Consider the following 23,960-nt stretch of genomic DNA (forward strand, 5'->3'; position numbering starts at 1 on the left):
AATTTGTATGATAAGCACATACCACACCTAGTGGCAAAACCAGCTTCTCTTGGTACTGTAAATCCATTAGATGCTTCAACCTGGTAACACTCCTTCCCCTCTCCAGGGCAGATGACCTACAAAGCCAGCTGCAACCTTCCTTGGGAATGTGGTTACAGCACAGTGGGTGTGGGCTGCCGAAATTGAGACGTGACCAAACACTAATGAAATTCAATCCTAATGAGATCTTGGCCTTGGTGACATCTTGTGACAGTGAGTTCCACTGGCTAATGATGTCAAAAAGGCATCCCTTTGTATCAGTGGAGTGGGTGGAGCTGTGGAATGAGGAAAGACTCTCCCATGGTTAAAGCCACAGCAAAATTTCAGTTGAACACCCACATTTGCATCCTCTCTAGATCACCCATCAGATTGGCCTGGAAATTCGTAGGATAGACTGTGGGATGGGGTACAGTTTATGGGGCAGTGACCAAAGTGTGCCGGAGATCTAGCACGTTAAAACATGAGCTATTTACACACACACATAAGCACACAAACAAAAATTGCCCTTTTTTAAAAGCAATAAACACTGCTTGTTAATAACACTAAAAAATATGTATAAATAGAGTCATTTCTCCCCTGCAATCCAGGATACAATGTGGCAGCCCTGACAGAGGATCACTGACTGTACAACAATCCTGCCGTACAGGATCACTGACTGTCCACATTTGCACTGGGATGAAAAGTTGAGCCCCTCCCTAGCCATGGCCGGGGGGATGATTCTTTGGTAAGACTCTTGGTGGGAGATCTCCCAGGTGCCTTTGCAGCTCTGGCCTAGGAGCACACCAGGCACTTCCCAGCTCTAGTCATCTGTGAGAGTCTTTCTACAGGTGACCAAAGAGCCTGCCCGTGCTGATGACTGTCCCCTCTTCTCATTCACTCTCCAGCCTCTCCCGGATGTCCGTGGGCAGCGTCTCATAGAGGGTGCTCTCCACCACCAAGCCACTGCGCTTGAGAGCCTGGCACCGCCCGATCTGAGGCGGCAAGGCCTCCAGACGGTTCCCCTTCAACTCCAGCTTGATGAGTAAGGAGAGGTTGCCCAGGCGGGGAGAGAGGGTGGAGAGCTTGTTGTGTCCCACCATCAGAGTCTTCAGCTTCTTGCAGAAGAAGAGCTCATCGGGCAAGGTCTCCACCGAGTTGGAGGAGATGGCGAAGTACTGGAGATTCTGGAGCACACCTACCTCCGGGGGGATAACCTGGATGCCGTTGTTGGAGAGGTCAAGGCAGCGGAGCTTGGTGCACAGGAAGAGCTGGGAGGGCAGGGTCTCTATTTTGTTGCGGTTGAGGTAGAGCTGCTCCAGGCCCTTGAGCTTCCGGATGTGCTCGGGGATATAGGCAATGTGGTTGCTCCAGAGCTTAAGGCAGACGAGCTTGCGGCAGTGCTGGAAGCTGAGGATCTCCTCGATGGAGCGTAGCTGGTTGTCTTTCAGGTCCAGCTCCTGCAGGCTGACCAGGCTGAATACGGCATGGGGGATGCGCTCCAGGTTGCAGTTGACCAGCTCCAGCTCCCGCACGTTGACCAGCTTCTTGAGGTTGTTGAGCGTCACCAGCTTGGTGCCGTCGTTGAGGATGCACAGGCGCTGCAGGTGAGCTGAGACATCAGTCACGCTGGGCGGCACCTTGGAGATGTTGCTGTGCAACGAGAGCACCTTGAGGTTCTTCAGCTCCCGCAGGCTCTCCAGGCCGGACGCCCTCCCCAGTTCCTGGCTGAAGAGGCCAGAGAGGTGGAGCTCCTCCAGCCCGCGCAGGCTGTAGACCCACAGTGGCACATCCTTGATCTCGTCAAAGGTGGCCTGCATCACCTTGAGGTGGTCCCGCAGGAAGACCAGGGAGGCAAATGGCAGCTTGACGGGGCAGTTCAGCAGGGAGAGCTCCTGGAGGCGGACAAGCTGGGCCACCAGCGGTGGGAAAGTCACATCCTTCAGCATCTCCAGCTTCAGGGCCTCCACCTCGATCAGCTCGAAGACTGTGTCAGGCAAGCCGGACAGCATGAAGAGGTGGAGCTCCAGGCGGCCCAGGGCATTCCGCTGCAGCTTCTGCCGCAGCTTCTCCTCCGTCCATTCATGGTTGAGGTTGAGCTGCTTGAGCTTGCTTTCGCTGACCTCGGAGAGGAAGACAGCGAAGCGCTTGGAGTAGAGGGAGTCATACTCATCAATTAGATAAAGCATGAAGGCAAAGTCATTCTTGACATCGGGGATGTCGCTGATGCCCGTCTCCTCTCGCACATAGCGGAAGGAGTACTCCTTCAAGGGCCGGTGGAAGAGCCAGTACAAAGTGTATAGGCAGGTGAGGCCGTAGATGCCCAAGAAGCAGATGTAGCAGATGGCCAGCTTGGAGAAGAGGTGAGCCTTGGTGTGGTTGCAGCAGAAGTGGTCATAGCCTGTCATGTCCTCCATCTCCACGCTGCAGGGCACGATGAAGCGGATGTTCTGCACAAGGGCGGCATTGTAGGCCGTGATAATCAGGAACTTGAAGACCTTGAGAACCGTCTGGCGGATGTACATGGTATAGAGGATGTCTCCCTCCTCCACGTGCAGCCGGAACTTCTTCACCTTCTCAAACAGAGCCTTGGCCTGCTCCCCTTCCTTCTTGTCCAGCAGGCTGACCGCAGGAGTCTCCGCTACCTTCTTCTCGGAGATGGACTGAACAGGCTGTAGAGCAGGGTGGGGCTCGGGCATTTCGTCCTTGATGCCCTTCCTCCGCCGGTCTTCCTTCTTTGAGCTCGTCCCTTCTTGGTTCTCCCCAGAGACCTCGGAGAGAGCCCGGGTAGTCCAGGGTGAGTCAAAGCACTTGCCAAGGATGGAGATGAAGTGCTCGATCTTAGAGCTGGTGCCAGGGAACTTGAACCAGAAGTTGGCACAGACCATGAAGATGAGGGTGTGGATGACCACCAGGTAGGGGAAGTACTTGGCGTACCAGTGCAGGGCTGTCTCGTAGCACATCTGGTTGATGAAGCTGTACTGCTGGATGTCCAGGTTGTTGCGCAGGCCGCTCATCTCCCGGGAGGACAGGGGTGTGTCTGGCTCCGAGGCATTGAGGCTCTTCCTGGCGAAATTCTGGCACGTTTCGTCAGAGAGTGGGGCACCAGCAGGGGCACGGTTGGGGAGGCAGATGATTTTGTCCTGTGTCACCTGGGGATATGGCCACAGAGGGGAACAGGTGAGGAAACGATGGGGGATGCTGATTCACAACAGCTGGGGATCTGACCCCACTGATTCCAATAGAGCAATGGCTGATTTACATCTGCTGGGGGTCTGGCCCCATTGACTCCCATGGAGCTCTGGCCAATTGACACCCGCTGGGGGTCTGGCCCTGTATGTCATGCAATGGTCCATGCACAGTTCTGCCCCCTGAGCACTGACTGCAGGCTGCATTCACGCGTATGTCAGGGCAATAGTGATAACAGGGGCACCGAAGCCTTGCCCAACCCAGGACCCCCGGGGGTAGCTTAGACACTCCAGCACCCAATGCAATATCCATGAGACAGAAGCCAAGGGTGGCCCCTAACTGTGCCGCCCAGAGCAGGCTGCAGCCCAGCCAGCACACCCTCAGTGCAGAGGTGCACCTTGGGAATGCTATGGGTTCTGTGACACTTGGTGTGCTGGGAATTGCAGTCTCAGGGGGCTGCGACTCTGGAGCACCAGTGGGCATGACCCATTCTGGCCCCACTTAGGCTGCCCCTGGGACAAAGGAGACAGTGTCCAAGAAGCACAGTTGGTGGTGAGGAAGCATGTCTAGTAGTTAGAGCTCAGGTGCTTGGAGTTAGGTTCTCTCCCCAGCTCTGGGAGGGCAGTGGGGTCTAATGGCTTAGACCAGTGGGGTGAGGAGTCAGGACTCCTGGGTTCTATCCCCGGGTCTACCACTGACTCTCTCTAAGCCCTTGGGCTGCTCCCTTCTCTCTGTGCCTCCATTTCCACCTCCATAAAATGGGCATTATACCAACTCCAGGGAGGTAGCAAGTTTCGAAAGCACCTGGTGAGGCTGAGACAAATGGGACTAGAGAAGGGCAATGAGATGCTAGTTCACGCCGGCATCTTACCCCACAGCTAGAGAGCAGCAAGAGCGTCCCATGAGTTCAGCCTGTGAATGCGTGCACTGCACATGGCACACACCAACCCCATGAGGAGCTCCTGTGATTCAGGGCCCATGCTAAGCCAGGCCATCGCTAATCACAACCCAGGAGTCCTGACTCCGAAGGGAACAGGCCCCGCCGTGATGTTGTTAGGTAGGAGAGCAGGGGAGGGCGGGTGGCAGGAAGCAGAGACGAGCTGATCAGGGTGCTGTAAAGAATTATTGCCCCTCATTCTGCAGAGCCCAAGCTGGCCCAGTGGCATGCAAAATAAAATCCTCTGGTTACTGCAACCCCAGGGCCACATGACTTCCTGTTACAGAAGTTGTCCTTCAGCCCCTGGTTCTGAGCAAGCCAAACCCACCTGTGCAGTGTGGGTGACCAACCTCCTACTGTGCCTATTGATGGAGCTGCTCCTTCAGCTCAGCTCAAGCAATAGAGTGCTGTGCTGATGGTCCCAGTGTCAGCAAGGTCTGAACATATGCGTACAGGGGATTTGCTTGAGGTCACCCCAAAAGTCAGTGGCAGAGCTGGGAATGAAACCCAGGAGTCCTGCCTGCCACTACTGCCGCTCCTCTGCCTTCACCATGCCTAGATCCCACTCCTCTCCCGGAGCTGGGGATAGAACCCAGGAGTTCTGACTCCTCACCCCACTGGTCTAAGCCACTAGACCCCACTGCCCTCCCAGAGCTGGGGAGAGAATCCAGAAGACCTGGCTCACAGCCCCCCTTGCTCTAGCCACCATCTCAAGGGGGTTTCTCTGTACTTCCCTGGCAGATCCCACCACCCCCTGGCATCTCATTGGTTGGCAGTGTGGCAGGTGCCTGAATGGTTAACTCAAGAGGGGGCCAGCAGGGAGCTAATCTCACTCCCACCCTCCTCCCCAGTGGCCCTGGAGCTTTGCCTATGGGACTCGTTGCCACGGATATTCTCCCTGTTACCACAAGAGACAGATGATGTAACAGGGCTGCTGCCTTGTGCACCTGCTGCTTGGCTTCTGTATAGACAGACTCCTACCCCCAATATCAGGGGGACCGTCATCTGGTGGTGACCAAGCACCCTCCCCACCCAAGAATGATGACAGACCAGCCTATAACAGGGCTGGGTGGAGGAGGGGAACAGGGCTGGGTGGAGGAGGGGTAGCTCATGCAGGGGGAAGAGATGGGGGGTGTCAGTCTCCCATCTCCCCCCGTTCCACCCCAGAATGCAAAGTTTGCTGGCCCATCAGTTAACCACTAAAATTCAAGTCCGACCTTTATGAAGTGGGGTCTAGTGGTTAGAGCTGCAGGGGTGGGGTAGGAGTCAGGGTTTTGTTCCCAGCTCTTGGAAGGGACTAAGAATAAGGGGGAGGGGCTGGGAATCTGGACTCCTGGGTTCTATTCTCAGCTCTCTTTTCCCCCCACCTGGATCAGCCCACTGGGCCCATCTAGCTCAGCAGCCTGTCTCTGATCAGGCTCACACGAGACGGGCTCATCTCATCTCAGCCCCTTTCATTCCTGGTGCTGAGCCACAGCCTTTGTGCCCCACCTTCCTCCCATTCCCCAGGGCAGCCCGCGATCCAGCCACACCCCAGACATGCTGGGGCGAGCTTCCTGCCTGGGCGCGGATCCCCTGCAGCGGGGTGGCAGCACCTGCACTGATACAATACCTCCTGGGAGGACTGGCAGCTCCAGGGGAGGCAGACACCTCCAGATCAGGGGAAGGGTGACAAGTCCATCTTAGGATCTATATTGATGACCCTCGCCCTTTCCCCTGCTCCCCTTTCCCTCGAGCCCTGGGTCCACCCTCTCCTCTCCCAGGAGGAAGGTGGCATTCACCCACCCAGCCGTTCAGAGCCAAACCCCAGAGGTTCTGATCCAAAGTTCACAGTTCCCCAGGGGTGCATCTTCCAGCCACCTCACGTCACAGCAGAGTGCATGCTGGGATGTCCCTCCTACAATGCAACAGGGCATCCACTGTGGACAAGGGACTCCATTTGCCCCAGCAGCAATTTGACAGGCAGAAGGGGGACAGGATAAGGGGTGTTCTTCCCAGCCAGCTGGCTTCTCCTCTGTTTCCACTCTTGCTCTTGGCCGGTTTGTGGGGTCTGCATCATGCTATTATGGGCACCGTACTGACCGGCATGAGCACATCAACTTCCGGGGATAGAACTTTCTACTGCTGCTGCTGGAGATTCTCCTTCAGCTCCAGAGAGAGGAGGATCCAGAGGTCCCAGGTCCTATCCCTGCTGCTGCATGGGTGGGGTCTCACAGAGGGTGGTCCCAGCCCACATCCCAGCCCAGTACCCACCTGCAGGGTGCAGCCAAAGACCCCGATCATGAGCATGGCCACCGTGATGTATTCGGCCAGCACATCCCACCAGGGCTTGAGCACCTTGAAGGCCGGCTGCTGGTCCGTGAACTGCTTGAACTCAGCTACTGGGATCATCCTGTCTGCAGAGAGAAGGTGGGGTTAGACTGGTGGAGGCCTCTCCTCCCTAGAGACCCCAGTTCAAATCCCAGCTCAGGTCCAGTGAGCTTGCTGGATCCTTGGTTAATATGGTGGAGTGAAGGGGGCCCAATTATGAAAACAGGAGGCAGCACCGGGTTACCTGACTGCAAGAGGGACATTGGGGAGCAAAAGTCATCGGGCTGTGGAACATTGGGAGGGAGCTGGCCCCTGGGAAGAGGGCAGGATCCCAGCCCAAGAGAGAGAATTGTCCTACCCTGAATCTCTTTCACCTCCGTAACACCAACCATCCCAGAGTTCATTACACACTGTACATAGGTATGGATCGTTTGCCCAGCCCTGACATGCAGCCACCTCTGGGGTGGGGCACAGCCACTGGTTAACAGCCCCCACCCCCACAACAGCCTGAGACAGGAGAGCCCTGTTCTGAAAGTGGAAGTTCCAGGGCGGGATGTCGGGAGGCAGAAGGGGATTACTCATGTCAGAAATTGGGCAGGACACCAGGGGCCACACCCTGACTCCTGGGAAGAATGGCTAGTCTGATAACCACAAAAGGTCAGTGCCTTGGTCTCATGCTGCAGTGCAGCTTTGGGGCCAGAGCTGACTGCGAGGGGAGAGCACCCCTTACTGAGCCCCCACCCTGCTTCCTGCAGAACAGCTCCCCCTACTGCAGCTCTGAGACATCAGGGTCAGCACTGACTCCAAGGAGAGCCCACACACACACTCCCTGCAGCACAGCTGGTCACCCACACCACTTCCTCCCCACACCGGTCTCACTGAGCGACCTTTCCCCTCCTGCCTGACTTTGTTCCCTTCAGACACGGGACGAGGGCTACTCACAGAGTCATTGGGAAGGTTGATTCAGGACATCAATATGGGCAGGGAGTGGGATCTTGGAGAAGGCCAAGGGGAGACACTGGGGTCCCATTTCCCTCCCAGCATCCCTTTGAAAACTGATCCAGCCAGCCGTAGATTTCACCCCTCTGCTGGCTCAGGATGAGCCCAATCACCTGGCACCAAGGGCACTGGATGGGGCTTAACCGCCCAGCGATGGGGGGTCCTGGCCAGCCCAGGCCCTGGAACCTACCACCTCGGAGCAGGGGTTCCAAGCACCATAGCAACGCCCTGTGGCCTCCCCCAGGCAACAGAGATGGGGTGACGCTCGCTGAGGGTTACAGGAGGCAGATGGGTCGATGCTGATCCCAGTGCTGGGCTTTACCTAGCCTGGCCCAGTAACCCAGACTTGGGGGTGGGGGCGGGAATCCAGACTCCAGTCTCAGTGTTGTGCAGCAGGGAAAATTCTTAATTTATCCCAGGAATCCTGATTTCCAGCCTCTGCACCCCTCTAACAAACCCCCTAGACCCCCCCCCCACCTCCAAACTGGGGATAGAACCCAGGAGTCCTGATTCCCAGGTCAGCCTGCTCTAACCATTAGATCCCATTCCCCTCCCAGGGTGGAAATAAAACCCTGGACTCCTGGTTCCCAGCACCCTATGTTCTGACCCCTAGCTCCCACTCCCATCTTATAGCTGGGACTAGAACCCAGGAATCGTGTCTCCCAGCCTCCCCTGCTCTAACCACTAGATCCCCCTCCCCTCCCCAATTGGGAATAGAAGCCATGAGTCCTGGTTCCTGGTCCCCCCCACCCCGCTCTGATGCGCTAGACCCCACCCCCCTCCTGGAGATGGGAAGTTTAACAGCCCCCCCTCCATCTCACTGGCCCTGCACTCCCCCGAGTGCTCTCAGGTGTGTCCTGCACCCCTCATCCTGCCTCCTTTTGGGGGTGTTCTCTGCACAGTGACCAGGTATCCAGATATAGGGTCTGCAGCTCAGATTTATCTCTGGTGGGAATGGAGCCAGAGTTTGCTCAATTGGTGCCCTACGTGATTATTAATCGTTTAGCTCTTGTGAAAGCGTACCCGATTGCCCCAGGTGGGGAGGATCTTCATGCCCTCCCCTCCCCCGAGCAGCTACACCCAGGAAGCAGCTCTGTGAGCCCACATACCCACCCCAACCTCCTGCCAATGCGTGCAACCCCTCCCCTCAGAGTACAGCCTTAGGGAGAAGTCTTTGTGGCCTATTCAGTCTTTGTTTTTTCCATCAACATTCCTGGATTCTATTCCCATCATTGGGAGGGGAGCGGGATCTAGTGGTTAGAGCAGGGGAGCTGGGAGTCAAAACTCCTGGGTTCCAGACTCTTCCACTGACACTGTGATCTTGGGCAATTCCCTTCCCTCCTTTGTGCCTCAGTTTCCCCAACTCTAGGGGACAAACAACCCTGCATTACTCCTTGCAGGGCTTGTGTGGCTTAACCACCTTTGCACAGTGCTGTGACCCATAGGCAGGAGGCAGAGCATGATCATTTTTATTGCATTGACTAACAGACAGGTGTTATGTGGGGACTGACGACGAGCGGGGAAGCTCATGGCTCTGCCTAGACATTTCCCCTCCAACCCAGTCGGGTGCTACTCCGGCTCCCCAGAGGAAATGCCTTTCCCTTTGCTCAGGCTGGAGCATCCCCCAAGCCAGCTCTTACACAAGGGATGTTGTCCCTGCAGCTGCTTCCCTGCGGTTTGTATGTGTGCCTGCATGGCGGAGTAAATGTTTCCATGGACAGCGCTGGGCGGCAGGCGGGGGCGTGGGGGGCAGGAGCAGCAGAGAAAGCTGAAGGCAGCTTGGGGCAATCTGGCGAATTCAGACACTTACGGGACTTTTCAGAGCAGGATTGGAACTTTCCAGGGAAAGCCAAAGTTCTAGTGGGAGAAACTCTCTGCTCCGACTGCTGCTCCACATTCCCCATGCAGAGCTGCAGATAGAAGCCAGGAGTCCTAATTTCCAGCCCCCCTTGCTCTAGACCCCACTCCCCTCCCAGAGCTGCGGCTAGAACCCAGGAATCCTGACTCCCTATCCCGTCCTCTAACCATTAGACCCCACTGTTGTCCCAGAGCTGGGGATAGAACCCAGGAGTCCTCCCCCCCCCACTCTAACCAGTAGACTCCACTCCCCTCCCAGGGCCAGTACTATCCTTCTCCCCAGCTAAATTCCCTAGGAGTGAGGGTGTGGGGGGCTGGCATGTGGCACAAGGTACTAGTGCCCAAACATACAGCCAGGAACCCCTGGGTTCTACTCTCGGCTCTGCCACTGACCCAAAGTGTAGCCTTGGGCAACTCCCTTCCCCTGGGAAAAGGTGAAGAGCTGAGCACTGGCACAAACCCGCTGCCAACTAGGGCTTTGGGGGGGGGTCACTATGCTGCAGAGCAGGGACAGATCCCATATCCTTCTGCTCTGACAGAGGAGAATCACCATTAGCAATATAGGCCTTATGACACCCTGATTCCATTCAACAAAGGATGGCGGTGGGTATACCTACATAACCCCATCTTTCCCACACATACACACCAGTGTCATTACATCTGAGATTCATGTTTGGCTAAGCCAGGCATTACTAGTGAAATAACACCCAGAACATAACAGCCTGATTCCTCCAGCATCCCTGGAGCTTACAATCAACTGGATCTCTCAGGGATCCTGACACTGGGAAGGTCCCCACAGGGGAAGGAAGAGGCATTGGTAGCTGCCCCTACTGCCAAACTGGGGCAGCCAAGGTGTCCTGGAACAATTTGTATAGTGGGGGTGCTGAGAGCCATTGAACCAGACTGTAAACCCTGTATATGATGGGAACCACTTCAAGCCAGGGGGTGCGGCAGTACCTATGGGGGCAGCCCTGGAACCCATGGGCAGCTGTGAGTATATGATCTCCCCCTCCAGCCTCTGAGGAGCAGTTCGGGAGGCCCAGTTAGCATCCGCTAGGCCCTGCACGGATCAGGACTCATCCAGCGCCCCTGTCTCGCAGCAGTCCTTAGAGCATCCCAAAATGCATCGAAGGACAGAACCCAATGGATTTTGGGGAGATCAGAAAACCAAAAGGGGGACCCATGGAGCCCCTGCCATCTCTGCAGCACAGCCACAGTCTCCAGCACCTCTGTGATTGTCTGTGTCTCAGAGAACTGGCTGATGGCCCCCGTAACGACTTTCCTTCTAACACCCCAACTCATCACTGCGCATCCTCCCCCCAGATACCCAGCTGGCATCCTGAATGCCGGATCTCCCAGACAGAAAGAGGGTGGGGGGATGGGTGCACACAGCCCCTGGCATCAGTGCAAGGGGAGAAGGGAGGTACACACAGAGCCTCTGGCTTGGGGAGGCCTGGTATGGGGGGAAGGGAGGCTGGGGGAACCTCAATCCAGAGCAGGAGGCCCCACAGCCCAAGCTGTTCCCAGCATGCAGGAGCCAAGAGGTTCATTCTGCGAGCAGCCAGGGGCATCGCTACCCAGGAGGAGCCTCCCCCACCGTCACCTGTATCGGCCCCATTGCAGCAGGGGTGATCAGCGAGTCCCAGGGGCTGTCTGAGCACACACCCACCCCCTTCCCCCTCTCAGCCTGGGCCAGGGAGCCAGCACTTGGGGACTTCCAGAGGAGAGTTCTTCTTCCTTCCTTCCTCCTCGGCCTCTGCCCAGCTCAGGTCCCTCATCCTCCCAGGTATCCCAGCAACACCCAGGCTCCAAGCAAGCCATTCCTATTCCCCCTCCCATACGTTCCTGGCACCTCCAGCCAAGCCCAGTCCCTAGGCACCCCCTACCCATCCCCATGCTCCCCATTTCTGGGCACCCCCAGCCATGCCCAGGGCCCCTACCCATTCCTGGGCACCCCTACCCAGGCCCCGCCTCCCCAGCCATACCCAATCCCCTCTTTTTCACCCCCCACTTTTTCACACATGCTCTGGGATGTGGCTTGGGGCCTGCCCCTCTCTGGGGGGGCTGGTAGGGATGAGGGGAAGTGAAATGGGGTCCCACCAAACAGGCCATGGGGGGGCAGGATGCATTTCCTGGGGAAACACCACATTCTCCTCCCCCACCCCCAGAGGAAAATCTGCACCCCCCAAAAAACTCTCCCTCCCGAGGCAAACAAGCACTTGCTTACCCCACCTACAGGTGCAAACCCTTCCAGCCCCTCCGCCCCCAAGTAAATCAGATTCCCCCCCCCCAAAAAAAAATGGTCCACTTTTTCCTAGGGACAAATTCCCCTCTCCCCCTTCCTTGGGGATCCAACCCCCACCCCTTCCTGGGACCAGCCCCAACTGCCCCATCTCACCCAGGGGCAAATCCAGATCCCACTAAAGTTCCGTTCCTGCCCCCAAGTATCAGGGGGTAGCCGTGTTAGTCTGTATCCACAAAAACAACGAGGAGTCTGGTGGCACCTTAAAGACTAACCGATTTATTTGGGCATAAGCTTTCGTGGGTAAAAAACCCACTTCTTCAGATGCATGGAGTGAAAATTACAGATGCAGGCAGAAATCTATATTGGCACATGAAGAGAAGAGAAGGGAGGGGAGGGAAAGATAACTAAATCTGTTAGTCTTTAAGGTGCCACCGGACTCCTCCGTGTCTTCCTGCCCCCACTATTCCTCCTCCCTTCCTGGGGAGTAAATCCGGATTCTCTCTCTCCTCCCGCCAGGTGTAAATTCAGATTCCCCCCTTCCTCCTGCGGGAGGGGATCCGGATCCCCCCCTTTCCCATCCTGGGTGAGTGGAATCCGGTTTCTCGCTATGCGGGGGGGGTGTTCCTACCACTCCCCCCACCCGCTTTGCCCGTGTAACTTACCAGCTTTCTGTTCCCACTGTCCAGCCTGCTGCCTCCCCGGGGCTCAGCGGGGCGCGGCCCGGGGGATCCCGCTGCGCCCCCCGCCCCGTGCGGCGGTGACGGGCTCCTCCAGGGCTGCCTGCTGCCTCAGCTCCCTGACACACACACCCGGTGCGGGAGTGACTCACCCTGCCTGACGAGCTCCGGCCCAGCCCCGGCACTGGGCTGGGTTTGGGGAGGGAGGAGACCCGGGGCTGAGCAAACACGCGGCGCCTCCACCGGCACTAGCCACAAAGCGGCAGCGACCCACACCAAACAGAACAGCCAGGGAGAGGGGAGCGCTGGGCACAGCTGGGACTCGGGACTCTGGTTCTGTCCCCAGCTCCGCGAGGGGAGTGGGGGCTAGTGGTGAGAGCAGAGGGTTGGGAGCCAGGACTCCTGCATCTCTGCTAGAGTCTCACCAGGCATCCATTCTGCTCTCTCTGCCTCCGATTCCCTAGCTGTGCGTGTGGGCAGTACCACTCCCTTTTGTAAAGGAGTTTGGCTCGTCAGGTTACAGGAATGGTAACTGCACATTACAATTATTTGATTATTTAATCTCTCACCGGAACTGTGGTTTGAAGTCAGCCCATGGCTGTTGCTCACGGACCGGAGAAGATTTCAACGTCTGCGATAACAATCTAACATTTCTGCAGCTTCTGTCATGCCAGGTACTTTGCAAACTACTTATAAGGATCACTTCCTTCCCCGAAAATGAAATGCATGCAGCCACTTCTGGGGTGGGAAGCAGCAGGTGTTTAACAGCATGCAGTGACGCTATACAGGGATCATTCACACAGCACTGAAATGCAGCCAGCTCTGAGTGGAACACGGCAGGCGTTTAACAGCACACAGCAACACTGCACAAGAACAATTGTGCGACCAATCATTGCATTGAAAAATGTTCAGCAAGGTGGGTTAGAAGCCCTCTGGGAGCTGTGCTAAATGCTGGGTTTTGTCATGGGAGGAAAAGGGCTTATTAAAAAGCTCTTGTTTATGTTCTCAAGGAAGTGGATCATTGCAGCAGGCAGAGGCTGTAATGGTCTCAAAGCCTGTTATTGTCTGGGTGAAATTCTAGCCCCCAGATACTCCGCACAACCCATCTCTGGAGACAATCAGATGGGGCGTGTGAGCTGGGATTCATTCAACAGGGATGTTTGGATGTGAATCAGTGGAGCGGGTGTTTGGGAAGGAAAATCTCCCCCTTTGCCACTCAAATATCACAGCCTTGTGCTGGGACCTGAGATTCTGGGATCGAAAGTGCCGAGGGATAAAAAGCCCAACCTGCTACCCCTTGCTCCAGGGATCTGGGAACTACAGCAAGGAAATGAACTATTAACTATCACATACTATTGGTACTCACAGGGGCGGAGGGCATGTGGGGGGACGGGTGCCTGATACCCACAGCCGTGGCTGCTGGGACCTGGCTCCCTGCTCGTCTCACTCCCCCAGTGCACAGAGGACGTGGATGGGGCCGTGTGACAGGGCCAGGATCAGGACGGAGGGGTGCGAAAGCTTCACCCTGTGTGTTCTGGCCCCCTGCCCTGCATTGCATCTATATCCCAGAGCCTGCAATCAGATCCTAGATCTGGAAGGGAAGTGGGGTCTAGTAGTTAGAGCAGGGTAGCTGGGAGGCAGGACTCCTTGTTTCTGTTCCTGGTAGGCCCATCAAGAGAAATTGGGGCTCCAATACATCATGTTCACTGGGGCCCCACCCCCTCCCATTTCACCCCAGTGACAGATGTTTGGGGGGCCCAGTACAGTTGTCCCCCCCTTTCCACTTAGGGTGACCAGACAGCAAATGTGAAAAATCGGGACAGGGGGTGAGGGGTAATAGGACCCTATATAAGAAAAAGACCCAAAAATCGGGACTGTCCCTATAAAATCGGGACATCTGGTCACCCTATTTCCACTGCTCTCATCAGCCCTGATTCCTGGCTCTGGGAGGGGAGTGTTCAGGCAAAGGGGGCTGAGAGCCAGGACTCCTGGGTTCTATTCCCAGCTCTGGGCAGAGTGGTGTGTCTAGGGCAGGAGTGGGCAAACTATGGCCCAGGGGCCAGATCCAGCCTGCAAGCTGTTTTAAGCTGGCCCGCAAGCTCCGGCTGGGGAGTGGGGTCTGGGGCTTGCCCCGCTCCAGCCAGGGTGCAGGGTCAGGGCAGCACCACGTGGCTCCCGAAAGCTGCACATGGCCCCGCTCTGGCTCCTAAGCACTCCAATGGGAGCTGCAGGGGCAGTGCCTGCGGATGGGGCAGCGTGCAGAGCCGCCTGGCCATGTCTCCGCATAGGAGCTGGAGAAGGGACATGCTGCTGCTTCTGGGAGCCGCTTGAGGTAAGCGCTGCTCGGAACCTGCACCCCTGAGCCTCGCCCCAGCCCTGATCCTTCTCCAAACCCCTCAATCCCAGCCTGGAGCACCCTCCTGCACCTGAAATCTCTCATCCCCAACCCCACCCCAGAGCCCGCACCCCCAGCCAGAACCTGCCCCCCTTCCCACACCCCTGCCCCAGCTCTGATCCCCCTCCTGCCCTCTGAACCCCTCGGTCCCAGCCCACAGCACACTCCTGCACCCCAAACTCCTCATCCCTAGCCCCACCCCAGAGCCCTCACCCCCTCCTGCACCCCAACCCCAATTTATTGAGCATTCATGGCCCACCATACAATTTCTATTCCCCGATGTGGCTCTTGGACCAAAAAGTTTGCCCACCCCTGGTCTAGTGGTTAGAGCCGGAGTGTGGGGAGTCAGGACCCCCGAAGGGGACGTCTACACAGCAGCTGGTAGCGTATATTCAGGTGGCTACCCCATACCGCAGCGCGTTGCCTCGAGCACAGCCAGCGCGTCTGCCGGGCGTCACTTGGTGTCCTTCACTGAAGGTCTCTCTCTGGCGGGAACCCAGGCCAACCTTCAGCAGGTGCCTAGTACCAGCCTCTCCAAGCAGGGCACGCTGGAAACACCACAGATAGGAGCTGGGTGCACCAGCTGAGGCAGGGCCAATGGCATCTACTCAGGGCTGCAGAGGGATAATAGTACCTAACCATTGGACCCCACCCCCGCCCAGAGCTGGGAATAGAGCCCAGCCCCGGCCTCCCCAACTCTAACCACTGGACTCCACTCCCCCCTTCAAGTTGGAATAGAACGCTTGAGTCCTGACTCACTTCTCTGCCCCTCTCCCTGACTCCTTTGCCCCCTCCCCCCAGCTTCTCCATGCCCTGTCCCCCCATCCTGTCTACATGCCTATAACTAGGGGTGAGTGAGCTCACCCGGCCACAGCAGGCAGGGCCCAGCACAGCCTATAATTATCTGGAAATAGTCATTTCCTGAGGTGCCCACAGGTCCTGCGCCAGGACTGGCAAGGATATTTAAAGAGCCAGTGCATCCATTCCAGTGGGGACAGTGGGGTGTGTGTGTGTCAGAGACCAAATCTGCAGATGAAAGCCTGGGAGAGCCCAGGGGAAATGCAGGGAGTGGGGTGGAGCCTCAGCTTGGGGCATTCCCCTGAGTTGTTGGTGCTGAACCTAGAGCCCCTGTGTGGCACCAGGGGTCGCTGTGCTGCAGGGAACACGGTAGGGGCTCAGTGGGGGGTGAGCACCACTCAGTTTCAGCGGCAATGGCTCTGTGTGGCACTAGGGGGCGCTGTGCCACAAATGCTGTAGTTTGGATTGACTACACTACAGGATTATTCACTAAACCAGGGGTCAGCAACCTTTCAGAAGTGGTGTGCCGAGTCTTCATTTATTCACTCTAATTTAAGGTTTCGCGTGCCAGTCATACATTTGAATGTTTTTAGAAGGTCTCTTTCCATAAGTCTATAATATATAACTAAACTATTGTTGTATGTAAAGAAAATAAGGTTTTTAAAATGTTTAAGAAGCTTCATTTAAAATTAAATTAAAATGCAGAGTCCCCCGGACCGGTGGCCAGGAACTGGGCAGTGTGAGTGCCACTGAAAATCAGCTCGCGTGCCGCCTTCGGCACCCGTGCCATAGGTTGCCTACCCCTGCACTAAACTCTTGTTCAATGTTGGTGCCCCAGAGATGGCTGCATCTCAGCACCAGCCGAGGGATCCCACATTCCTCTGCACCTCACACTAGAGGTGGCTGCATTTCAGCACCAGGTGAGGGTTCCCTGTATAAATTCCTCTGTGCCCCACCCCAGAGGTGGCTGCATCTCAGTGCCTGAGCATTCACAGGCTGTACAGACCTTGGGTCCCCTGATATGGAAGGAGCTAGTGAGAACCCAGTTTTTCTTAATGCAGGCCATGAATTGGTGGAGGCCATGTTGTTTGGGGCGAGGAGTGGGAGGTTATTGGCTCTGAGGCAACTGGACTGGGGGGTGTTGGTCTTCCAGGCCTTCTTGGAGGGTCCCAATCAGGGCCGGCTCCAGGCACCAGCTTAATAAGCAGGTGCTTGGGGCAGCCAAGGGAGAGGGGCGGCACCTGCGGCAATTCGGGGGTGGCAGGTCCCTCACTCCCTCTAGGAGCGAAGGACCTGCCGCCGAACTGCCGCCGCCGATCGCGGCTTTTTTTTTTCCCAATTGCCGCTGCCGGTCACGATTGCAATCACGGCTTTTTTTTTTTTTTTTTTGCTTGGAGCGGCAGAAATGCTGGAGCCGGCCCTGGAGTCCTCATGGATGGGTCTGGTCCCCAACCCCTGTGCTTCTGCCCCCTATTCACTCCCCCCTCCGCTCCAGAACATCTTGTCCCAGGAATCCCCCAACAGTCTGAGGGAAGGGGGACTGGAGTTTATGGGGTGGCTGAGAGGTGCATTATTGGGGTAACCATGGGAGGTGCTAGAACTTAGTTCATAAGCACAGTCCTGGTTCAGCCCCTCCTCCCTGGGCACCCCAGCTGGAGGCTGTGCTCTTCCCTTCAGCAGTGGTGCCCTGCAAGGAAGGTATGATCTTGGGGAGGGGTGGAGGTTAGTCCCCCCCTTCCACTCATATCTGGCTGCCTAGTGGTGGCTAAAAGCAGAGTCATGAGCCCAAAGGCAGGGTGGGGCCACTTGGGCTTCAAACCAGTCCTGCTACCCCAGCCCCCTCAGGAGCTCCCAGGGCCAGGATTCCTGGATCTACCAGCTAGTCCCTTCCCGTAAGAAGCCTCTTGTCCCCCCTCCACCCACTCTACTAACTGAGAGGGAAAGGAGGCCCCTCCCAGTTCACATACAGGTGGGAGAGGGCTGTGGCCAGCAGAAGTCATGCCGGGACACTGGCCGAGAGGGGAGACAATGCTGGGAAGGGAAGAAGGGGATCAAAGACCAGGGGAAGGAGCAATATATGGATAGATAGGTAGAGAGAGGGGGGTGTATGGAGATAGACAGACAGACAGGGTGTATGGGGATGGCTGGATGTTCAGGGAGCTCTCCATATGGTCCAGAGACTTTGAGATTCATGGCTCCCCGTCCCCCATGCTTCACCCTCATTCCAGCAGCACAGAGTCAGCCCCGCCCCTGTTGAGGATCTGGCTGGTCACAGTGTAATCCAACAGAGGACACTTTGGGGGAACCCCCACTAGGGGGCGCAGTACACACATGGTTACAGGCCTTATCCCAGCCGCAGGAGCTCAGGAAGGGGTGCATCCGGCGTCCTGGTTTGCCTGGGACAGGTCTAGTTGTTCACCCGATGTCCCAGCACCCCCTGTCCCTCCTCCCCCCCTCGGGAACTCCACATCCTGGTCTGCTATTTCCTCAAGCAAACTGGACCGTCGCCGACCCCAGTCATTCAAAGATCATGAGTAAGGCTAAGATTTTGTCACGGATATTCTGAGTAAAAGTCACGGACAGGTCACGGACAATAAAGTAAAATTCATGGAAGCCCGTGACCTGTCCGTGACTTTTACTCACAATATCCATGACAAAATGGGAAGCGAGGCAGCTGCAGGGTCCCCCACCACCCGCGGCGGCTAGGAGCTCCAGGTTCCCCTGCCGTGGACCAGAACTCCGGGGTCCCCCCTCCGGTCACCATGGGCAACGGGGGGACCCTGCATCTCCTGGCCTCCTCGGGCTGAAGTCACGGAGGTCCCTGAAAGTCACAGATTCCGTGACTTCCGCAACCGCCGTGAAAAAATCGTAGCCTTAATCATGAATCACGAGATCAGCTTGAAAAATCACGGGGTCGGCTTCAAAAAAGTTTTTAAATTCAGTTTCAGTTTGTTCAACTTCTGGGTTTTTTGAGCTGTCAGGGGTGGGGTGGGGTGGGGTGGGGTCCCTGGCTCTTTAAGGATTTTGTCAGACCTCTGTAGGCCTGCTGAATTGAATTAAGGGCAGGAGCTACTTTCCACAGGGCTAGACGCTGGCTTTTTTCAACAGAAGCTGAGAGATTCTCCCTTAATCCTGGCGCTCCAGGACTTGAGTCACCTGTTGCGTGATTTGTGATAAAACCCCCATTGTTGGCAACACTGAAAATATTTGGCTTTTAAAAGGAAAAGCGATAAAATCGAACCTAGTTTAAAAACGGTCAAACGTTTGCATTTAAAACCTGCAGATTCCAAACCAAGCTTCGTTCTGTTGGTTTCAGAATGAACGGTTTTCATTTTAGCGGAAGTGTTTGCAAAAATCAATTTGTGCCCCCTCCCCTCCCAGAGCTGTGGATAGAGGCAGGAGTCCTGACACCACCACCCCCCCCCCCCCCGCCGCTCTAAACATCTAAACAGTAGACCCCACTCCCCACCCAGAGCTGGGACTAGAACCCAGGAGTCCTAAATTCCAGGTCCTCCTCCTTGCTCTAACCACTAGACACCACTCCCCTCACAAAGCCAGGAATAGACTCCAGGAGTCCTGTCTCCCAGATCTCCCCTGTTCTAACCACTAGGCCCCACTCCCTTCCCAGAACTAGGTTCCAGTTGCAGGCTCTGGTCTATAGATGCTGTGCAGGGCAGGGGGCTGTACCCAATTCTGGGTGTGGGTCAGCAGCACCCCCTGTCTATCTTGAACTGTCTATGTGCTTCAATGCCACTCACAGCACCACAGTGCCCTGGTGCCAGATACATAGCGACACCTTCGTTCATTTCCTTGCTGCAATTCCATGGGAGGGGAAGGTAGAAAATAGGGAAAAGGTCAAAATGTTCATGTTTGGGCTTGGTTAGGGGGGAAAAGAAACATTTTAACCAAAAAAAACCCCACAATTTTTGTGAGCAGTTTCTATCGAAAAAGGCCATTTTGCTGTGGCAGCATTTCACTGATAACATCCCTGAGAGCTCGGGTACAAACTGCTGGAGCTGGAGTCAAGCTGTCGTGCTCAGTGTTTGCGAGCACAGCGCAGCAGAGTGTTCAGCCCGAGGGGCAGTGTGCGGACTGGAGGAGACCTGGACAGGTACTGGCACTGGTGGCATTATGATTATTATGATTTATTGGGTGTATTATGGTAGCATCTAGGCCCAGTCATGGCCGAGGCCCCCAGAGTGCTAGGTGCTGTACAAACAGCCAGGCCCTGCCCAAAGAGCTGACAATCTGGGTATAAGACAAGATGCAGACAGGTGCAGACAGAGGCGGGAGCACAAGGAGACAGTCACCAGAGCTGACCGGTGAATCTGAACTCAGGGTTTCATGATCGGCTCATTCAGACACTAGGGACTGGCCGAAATCTTCTCCCCTTGGAAATTTGTCCACCCTAAATCCCAGCTACTAAAGGGCGTTTTAATCTAACAGAGAAAGGCAGAACACGAGCCCACGGCTGGAAGCTGAAGCCAGCCCAATTCTAACTGGAAATAAGGCACAAATGTATGACAGTGCGAGCGAGTGACCATTGGCTCTAACGCCCAAGGGATGGGTGGATTCGCCATCTGCAAATCCAGGCTGGCTGCCTTTCTGGAAGGCGCGTTAGCCGAAGACAAGTTATCGGGCTCAGTACAGGGGAGCTGGCCTGGTGATGTACTCTGGCCTGGGTTGTACAGGAGGGCAGATGATCGAATGGCCCACGCAGGCCTTGAAATCTGTAAATCTATAAGACTGGCTTTGAGGCAGCAGCTGGGAGCAGCGACACCTGCACACAGTGAGTGGAGGTGTGTCTGGGGGGAGGGGGTCTTGTCTTTTGTATTAATATTTCAGACCCCTAAAAAATGTCTCAGCAGTGTCCCACTTTCGGATGTTGAAAATTACATGGGGATCTCTCACCCCTTCCACTGAAATGCAGCCAGCTCTGGGGTGATTAAAGCTGCATCACGCTGGGGGAAGCATGGATTCTCAGCCCCTACTGATCCCCCAACTCACTCCCTGCAGCACAGTGCCCCTTAGTGCAGCACTGGGACAGTGGGGCCAGCAGTGATGGCAAGGAGAGAGCACCCCCTGCTGAGCACCCGCCCCCCAGGAGCACCCGGTCTCCCATCCAAGCACTAACCCAGCCCTGCCTAGCTTAGCTGGAACACTCAGGGACGCGCATAAGAGGCCAGCAGGAAGCCCTGACAACTGGGGAGAAGCCAGCCCTGGACCCCAGAGCCCCTTGCAAACCCTGCCTGGACCCTCCTGAGAGCCAGAGCCCTGAGGGCATCATCTTTCCAAGGGCTCTCGGCAGCTGTAACCCAGTAGCACCCCCGGTGGGCTCCGTATCTAATAACACTCTAGCCCTAATTTCTTTGGATTGCTGAACAACCAAGCTGGACCATCATGGATCCAGGAGGGCCAAGAGACAGAAGTCAGGGAATGGGACATGGGGCCTTTCCCCAGTAGGGGGTGCTGGCTCCAGCCTGGCCCCAGGGCATGGGCTGTCTGGCTTGGGGAATGGAACACGGGGCATTTCCCCTCTAGCGGATGCTGGGTCTTAATCCAGTTCTCATCAGGGCAGGGGCATGTTGGGGGGCAGAGACTGGGGTGGGGGAGAAAGCTTGCCTGGCTGCTATCTGGGCTATACCGGGGGGAAGGGAGCTCCAGGCTGGGGGCTGTTAAGGGCATGAATCCTTCCAGCAAGGGCCCCTCTGGGGCATTAAATCCCCTGGGCAGGGGAGCACAGGCTGAGCAGGGTGGGGGCCCCTACCCTCTAATCAATGGGACTAAATTGGCCTGACCAACTCAGCAAAGGACCAGGCCCCAGGGATCGTGACCTTCCTGGCCAGGACACCCGGGGATGGACCCCCTGGGTCTGTGCCCCTCCCACACCTGACCAGGGGTGGCCCTATAGCATGGTGCCTGCTCTGTCCACCCTTCCCCTCCCCGAGGCCTGAGCTACCCCTGTGGCTGGTTCCCTCACGCTCTGCTCCCAGTGGGAGCAGCCAGGAGGCGGGGCCCAAGGGGCGGGGGGGGAGGACATGCCACCCCCAACCCAGCCACAGGGAGCTCGCGGGGGTGTCCACCAAAACTGTCCCATAGCCCTCTCCCATCCCATACTGGGGTGGTTTCCCCTCTCCTTCCTCTCCCTAGCCCCCCTGCCCCATACTGTGAGGAGCTGTCCCTCTCCCTCCCAGGCTCCCACCAGCCCCACACTGAGAAGGGCTCTCTCTCTATCCCTCTGCCCCACAGCCTCTTCTGCCCTCTACTGTGAGGAGGGGGCTTCCTTTCTCTGGCCAAAGGATGGACTTTCCAAGAGGCAGCATTGGCTAGTGGGTTAGAGCTGGGGCTGGGGGCTGGGTTCTCCTGGGTTCTGTCCCCCCTCTGGGTGGGGAATGGGGTCTAGACAGGTAGATCCAGGATTGGGGGAGTCAGGACTCCTGGGTTCTGTCCCCTCCTCGGGGGCTGCTGTGTCCCAGGCAGACTCTCCCTGCTGTTATTAATAGGCGCTGTGTTTGTCAGGGCTGTTGATGCAGGTGGGATCGGATGTCAGGCCAGGGAGGGTAATCCGAGCCGGTAACAGGATCCCAGCGCACCCCATTTATCCATTTGTAGGAACCCCCCAAACACAAATACTACAGGGGCTTTTTTTATAATGGGGGTGGGAGTTGGAACATTAGGAGCAGGCAGGGGATGGCCCCCCAAACTCTGCTGGTGCCCCTCAATCCTGAACTGCAGCTGCCTGCTGTCCCGGCCCTGTGCCCCCCAACCCAGCTCTGCTGGTGCCCCTCACTCCTGACCCGCAACCTCCTGCTATTCCAGCCCTGTGCCCCCCCCCCAAACACAGCTCTGCTGGTGTCCCTCAATCCCGACCCGCAGCCCCCTGCTAACCCTCATGGGGGGGCGCTGCTTGCACACACCCCTTGGTAGAGGTGGGGGGGGGGAGCGGGGAGCACACAGGACTCTTTGTCCAGCCAGGGCCAGAGGAAGCTGCCTGAAGCTTCCACAAACATCCCTGGAATCCCTGCTGGGCCAGGCCACTCCAGCTGCTGGGGGTGGGGGTCTCTTCCCTTCTCCTGGGCAGAATCTAGGGGAAGCCGTCACAGGACTGTATGAGACCCCCCCCCTCCCACTGAAGGTTTAGGACCTTGGCTTTCCTCCAATCTGGATCCAAATGGCAGGAGGACGGGGTCCAAGGTCCAGATCCCAGGTTCACAGCTGGCTCCGTCTGCAGGGGAGAAGGGAGAGCAGCCCCCCCCCTTTGTGGCTGAGCCACCCCCCTCAATTTTGGGGGCTCGGACAGCCAGAACTTCTCTCTAGGGTTAGCTACACTGACAGAGGCTGGGGCTTGAACCTCGGAATTCTGACTCCCAGCCCCCCCCCATTCTAACCACTAGGCCCTACTCCCTCTCCTAAACTGGGAATAGAACCCAGGAGTCCGGGATGCCTCATTCCCCTTGCTCTAACCTGCTAGACCCCCGAAGAGCTCGGGAATGCTGGGGAGTTACAAAGCCCCCGAATAGCTGTGGGGCTATTTTCATCTTCCCCCATCACCCTCACTCCCCCAGTGGGAGCATTTATGGGCTGGCTCCCTCCTCAGCCAGATGGGGTCCCTGGTGCCAGTGCCTCTGCACCAGCCCCCAGCAGGGTCCCCCCCTCCACGAGCGTTTCCCCCTGCCCAGCCCCCCCCCCGCAGGGTGTGTGGGGAGGGGGTTAGCTCAGGTGGCTTCAGGGCAGTCGAGTCCCTGGAGGCCGGGAGTGGGGGGCAGGCGGAGTGCACATGGGGGAAGGGGGGATGCCCAGACTGGCTGGAACCAGTAGCCCCCTCCCCATCACATGCCACCAGCTGTGCCCAGCTCATCCTGTGGCACTGTCACGCTGGATTCCCTGGCCAGCTCTGACCCGACCCACCGGGACAGGTTCCAGGGAAGCTGGCGGGTAATTCCAGCAGGGCAGCCCTGCCCTTGGCTCGGGGACGGGGGGAGGAGGGGAGGGGAGGGGATTAAGCTCCAGTGGTTCCCATCAGTCTGGGTTCGCACAGCAGGAGGCTGCCCGGGGGCCCCCAGAGGGTCCCTACCCACGTTCCCAGGGGGTCCCATGGGGCTGGACTGCTCCCTGGTACCAGCATGGACCTATGGACCCAGCCAGCTCTGTATCTGCCCCTCCCTGCCCCCACCAAGATTGGACCCATGTGCTCATCTACCTCGGTACCCCCACCCCATTGCCTCATCTGCCCCTGTGGGTCATTCCCCCCATGGGCGAGATACAACCTTCCCCCCCCACACCCCCCCGCTGAGATACAGGCACAATTGGAAATGGGCCCAACCTCCACAGCCTCTCCGGATGCTCCCAGGGCAGGTGTGCGGCTGCATGGGCCCATGGGTCTGATGAAGGTGCGGGGGGGGGGGCAATAATGGGTTCATCCCTCCAGGAGTCACCCGTGGGAGCGGCGCCCAGATGCAGGTTCTTTCCCATTGGCTGCCATCCAGCCTGGAGGCGTTTGGCTCCATCAGAGTTCCCAGGAAACCCTGATCATCCAGC

General features: G+C 57.1%; 1 protein-coding gene across 1 annotated transcript; it reads right to left on the bottom strand.

The window, feature by feature from the left end:
* Positions 1 to 908: 908 nt before the first annotated feature.
* On the bottom strand, positions 909 to 6,532 carry LOC135891802 (volume-regulated anion channel subunit LRRC8E-like). The gene is made up of 2 exons (XM_065419467.1): positions 6,395 to 6,532; positions 909 to 3,167 (listed from the first exon to the last, which is right to left on the bottom strand). Exons 1-2 carry the CDS (start codon positions 6,530 to 6,532, stop codon positions 909 to 911), a joined length of 2,397 nt encoding a protein of 798 aa, XP_065275539.1.
* Between the last annotated feature and the right edge of the window lie 17,428 nt (positions 6,533 to 23,960).

The sequence above is a fragment of the Emys orbicularis genome, chromosome 19 (genome assembly GCF_028017835.1).
Source record: "Emys orbicularis isolate rEmyOrb1 chromosome 19, rEmyOrb1.hap1, whole genome shotgun sequence".
In the NCBI taxonomy this organism is placed as follows: Eukaryota; Metazoa; Chordata; order Testudines; family Emydidae; genus Emys; species Emys orbicularis.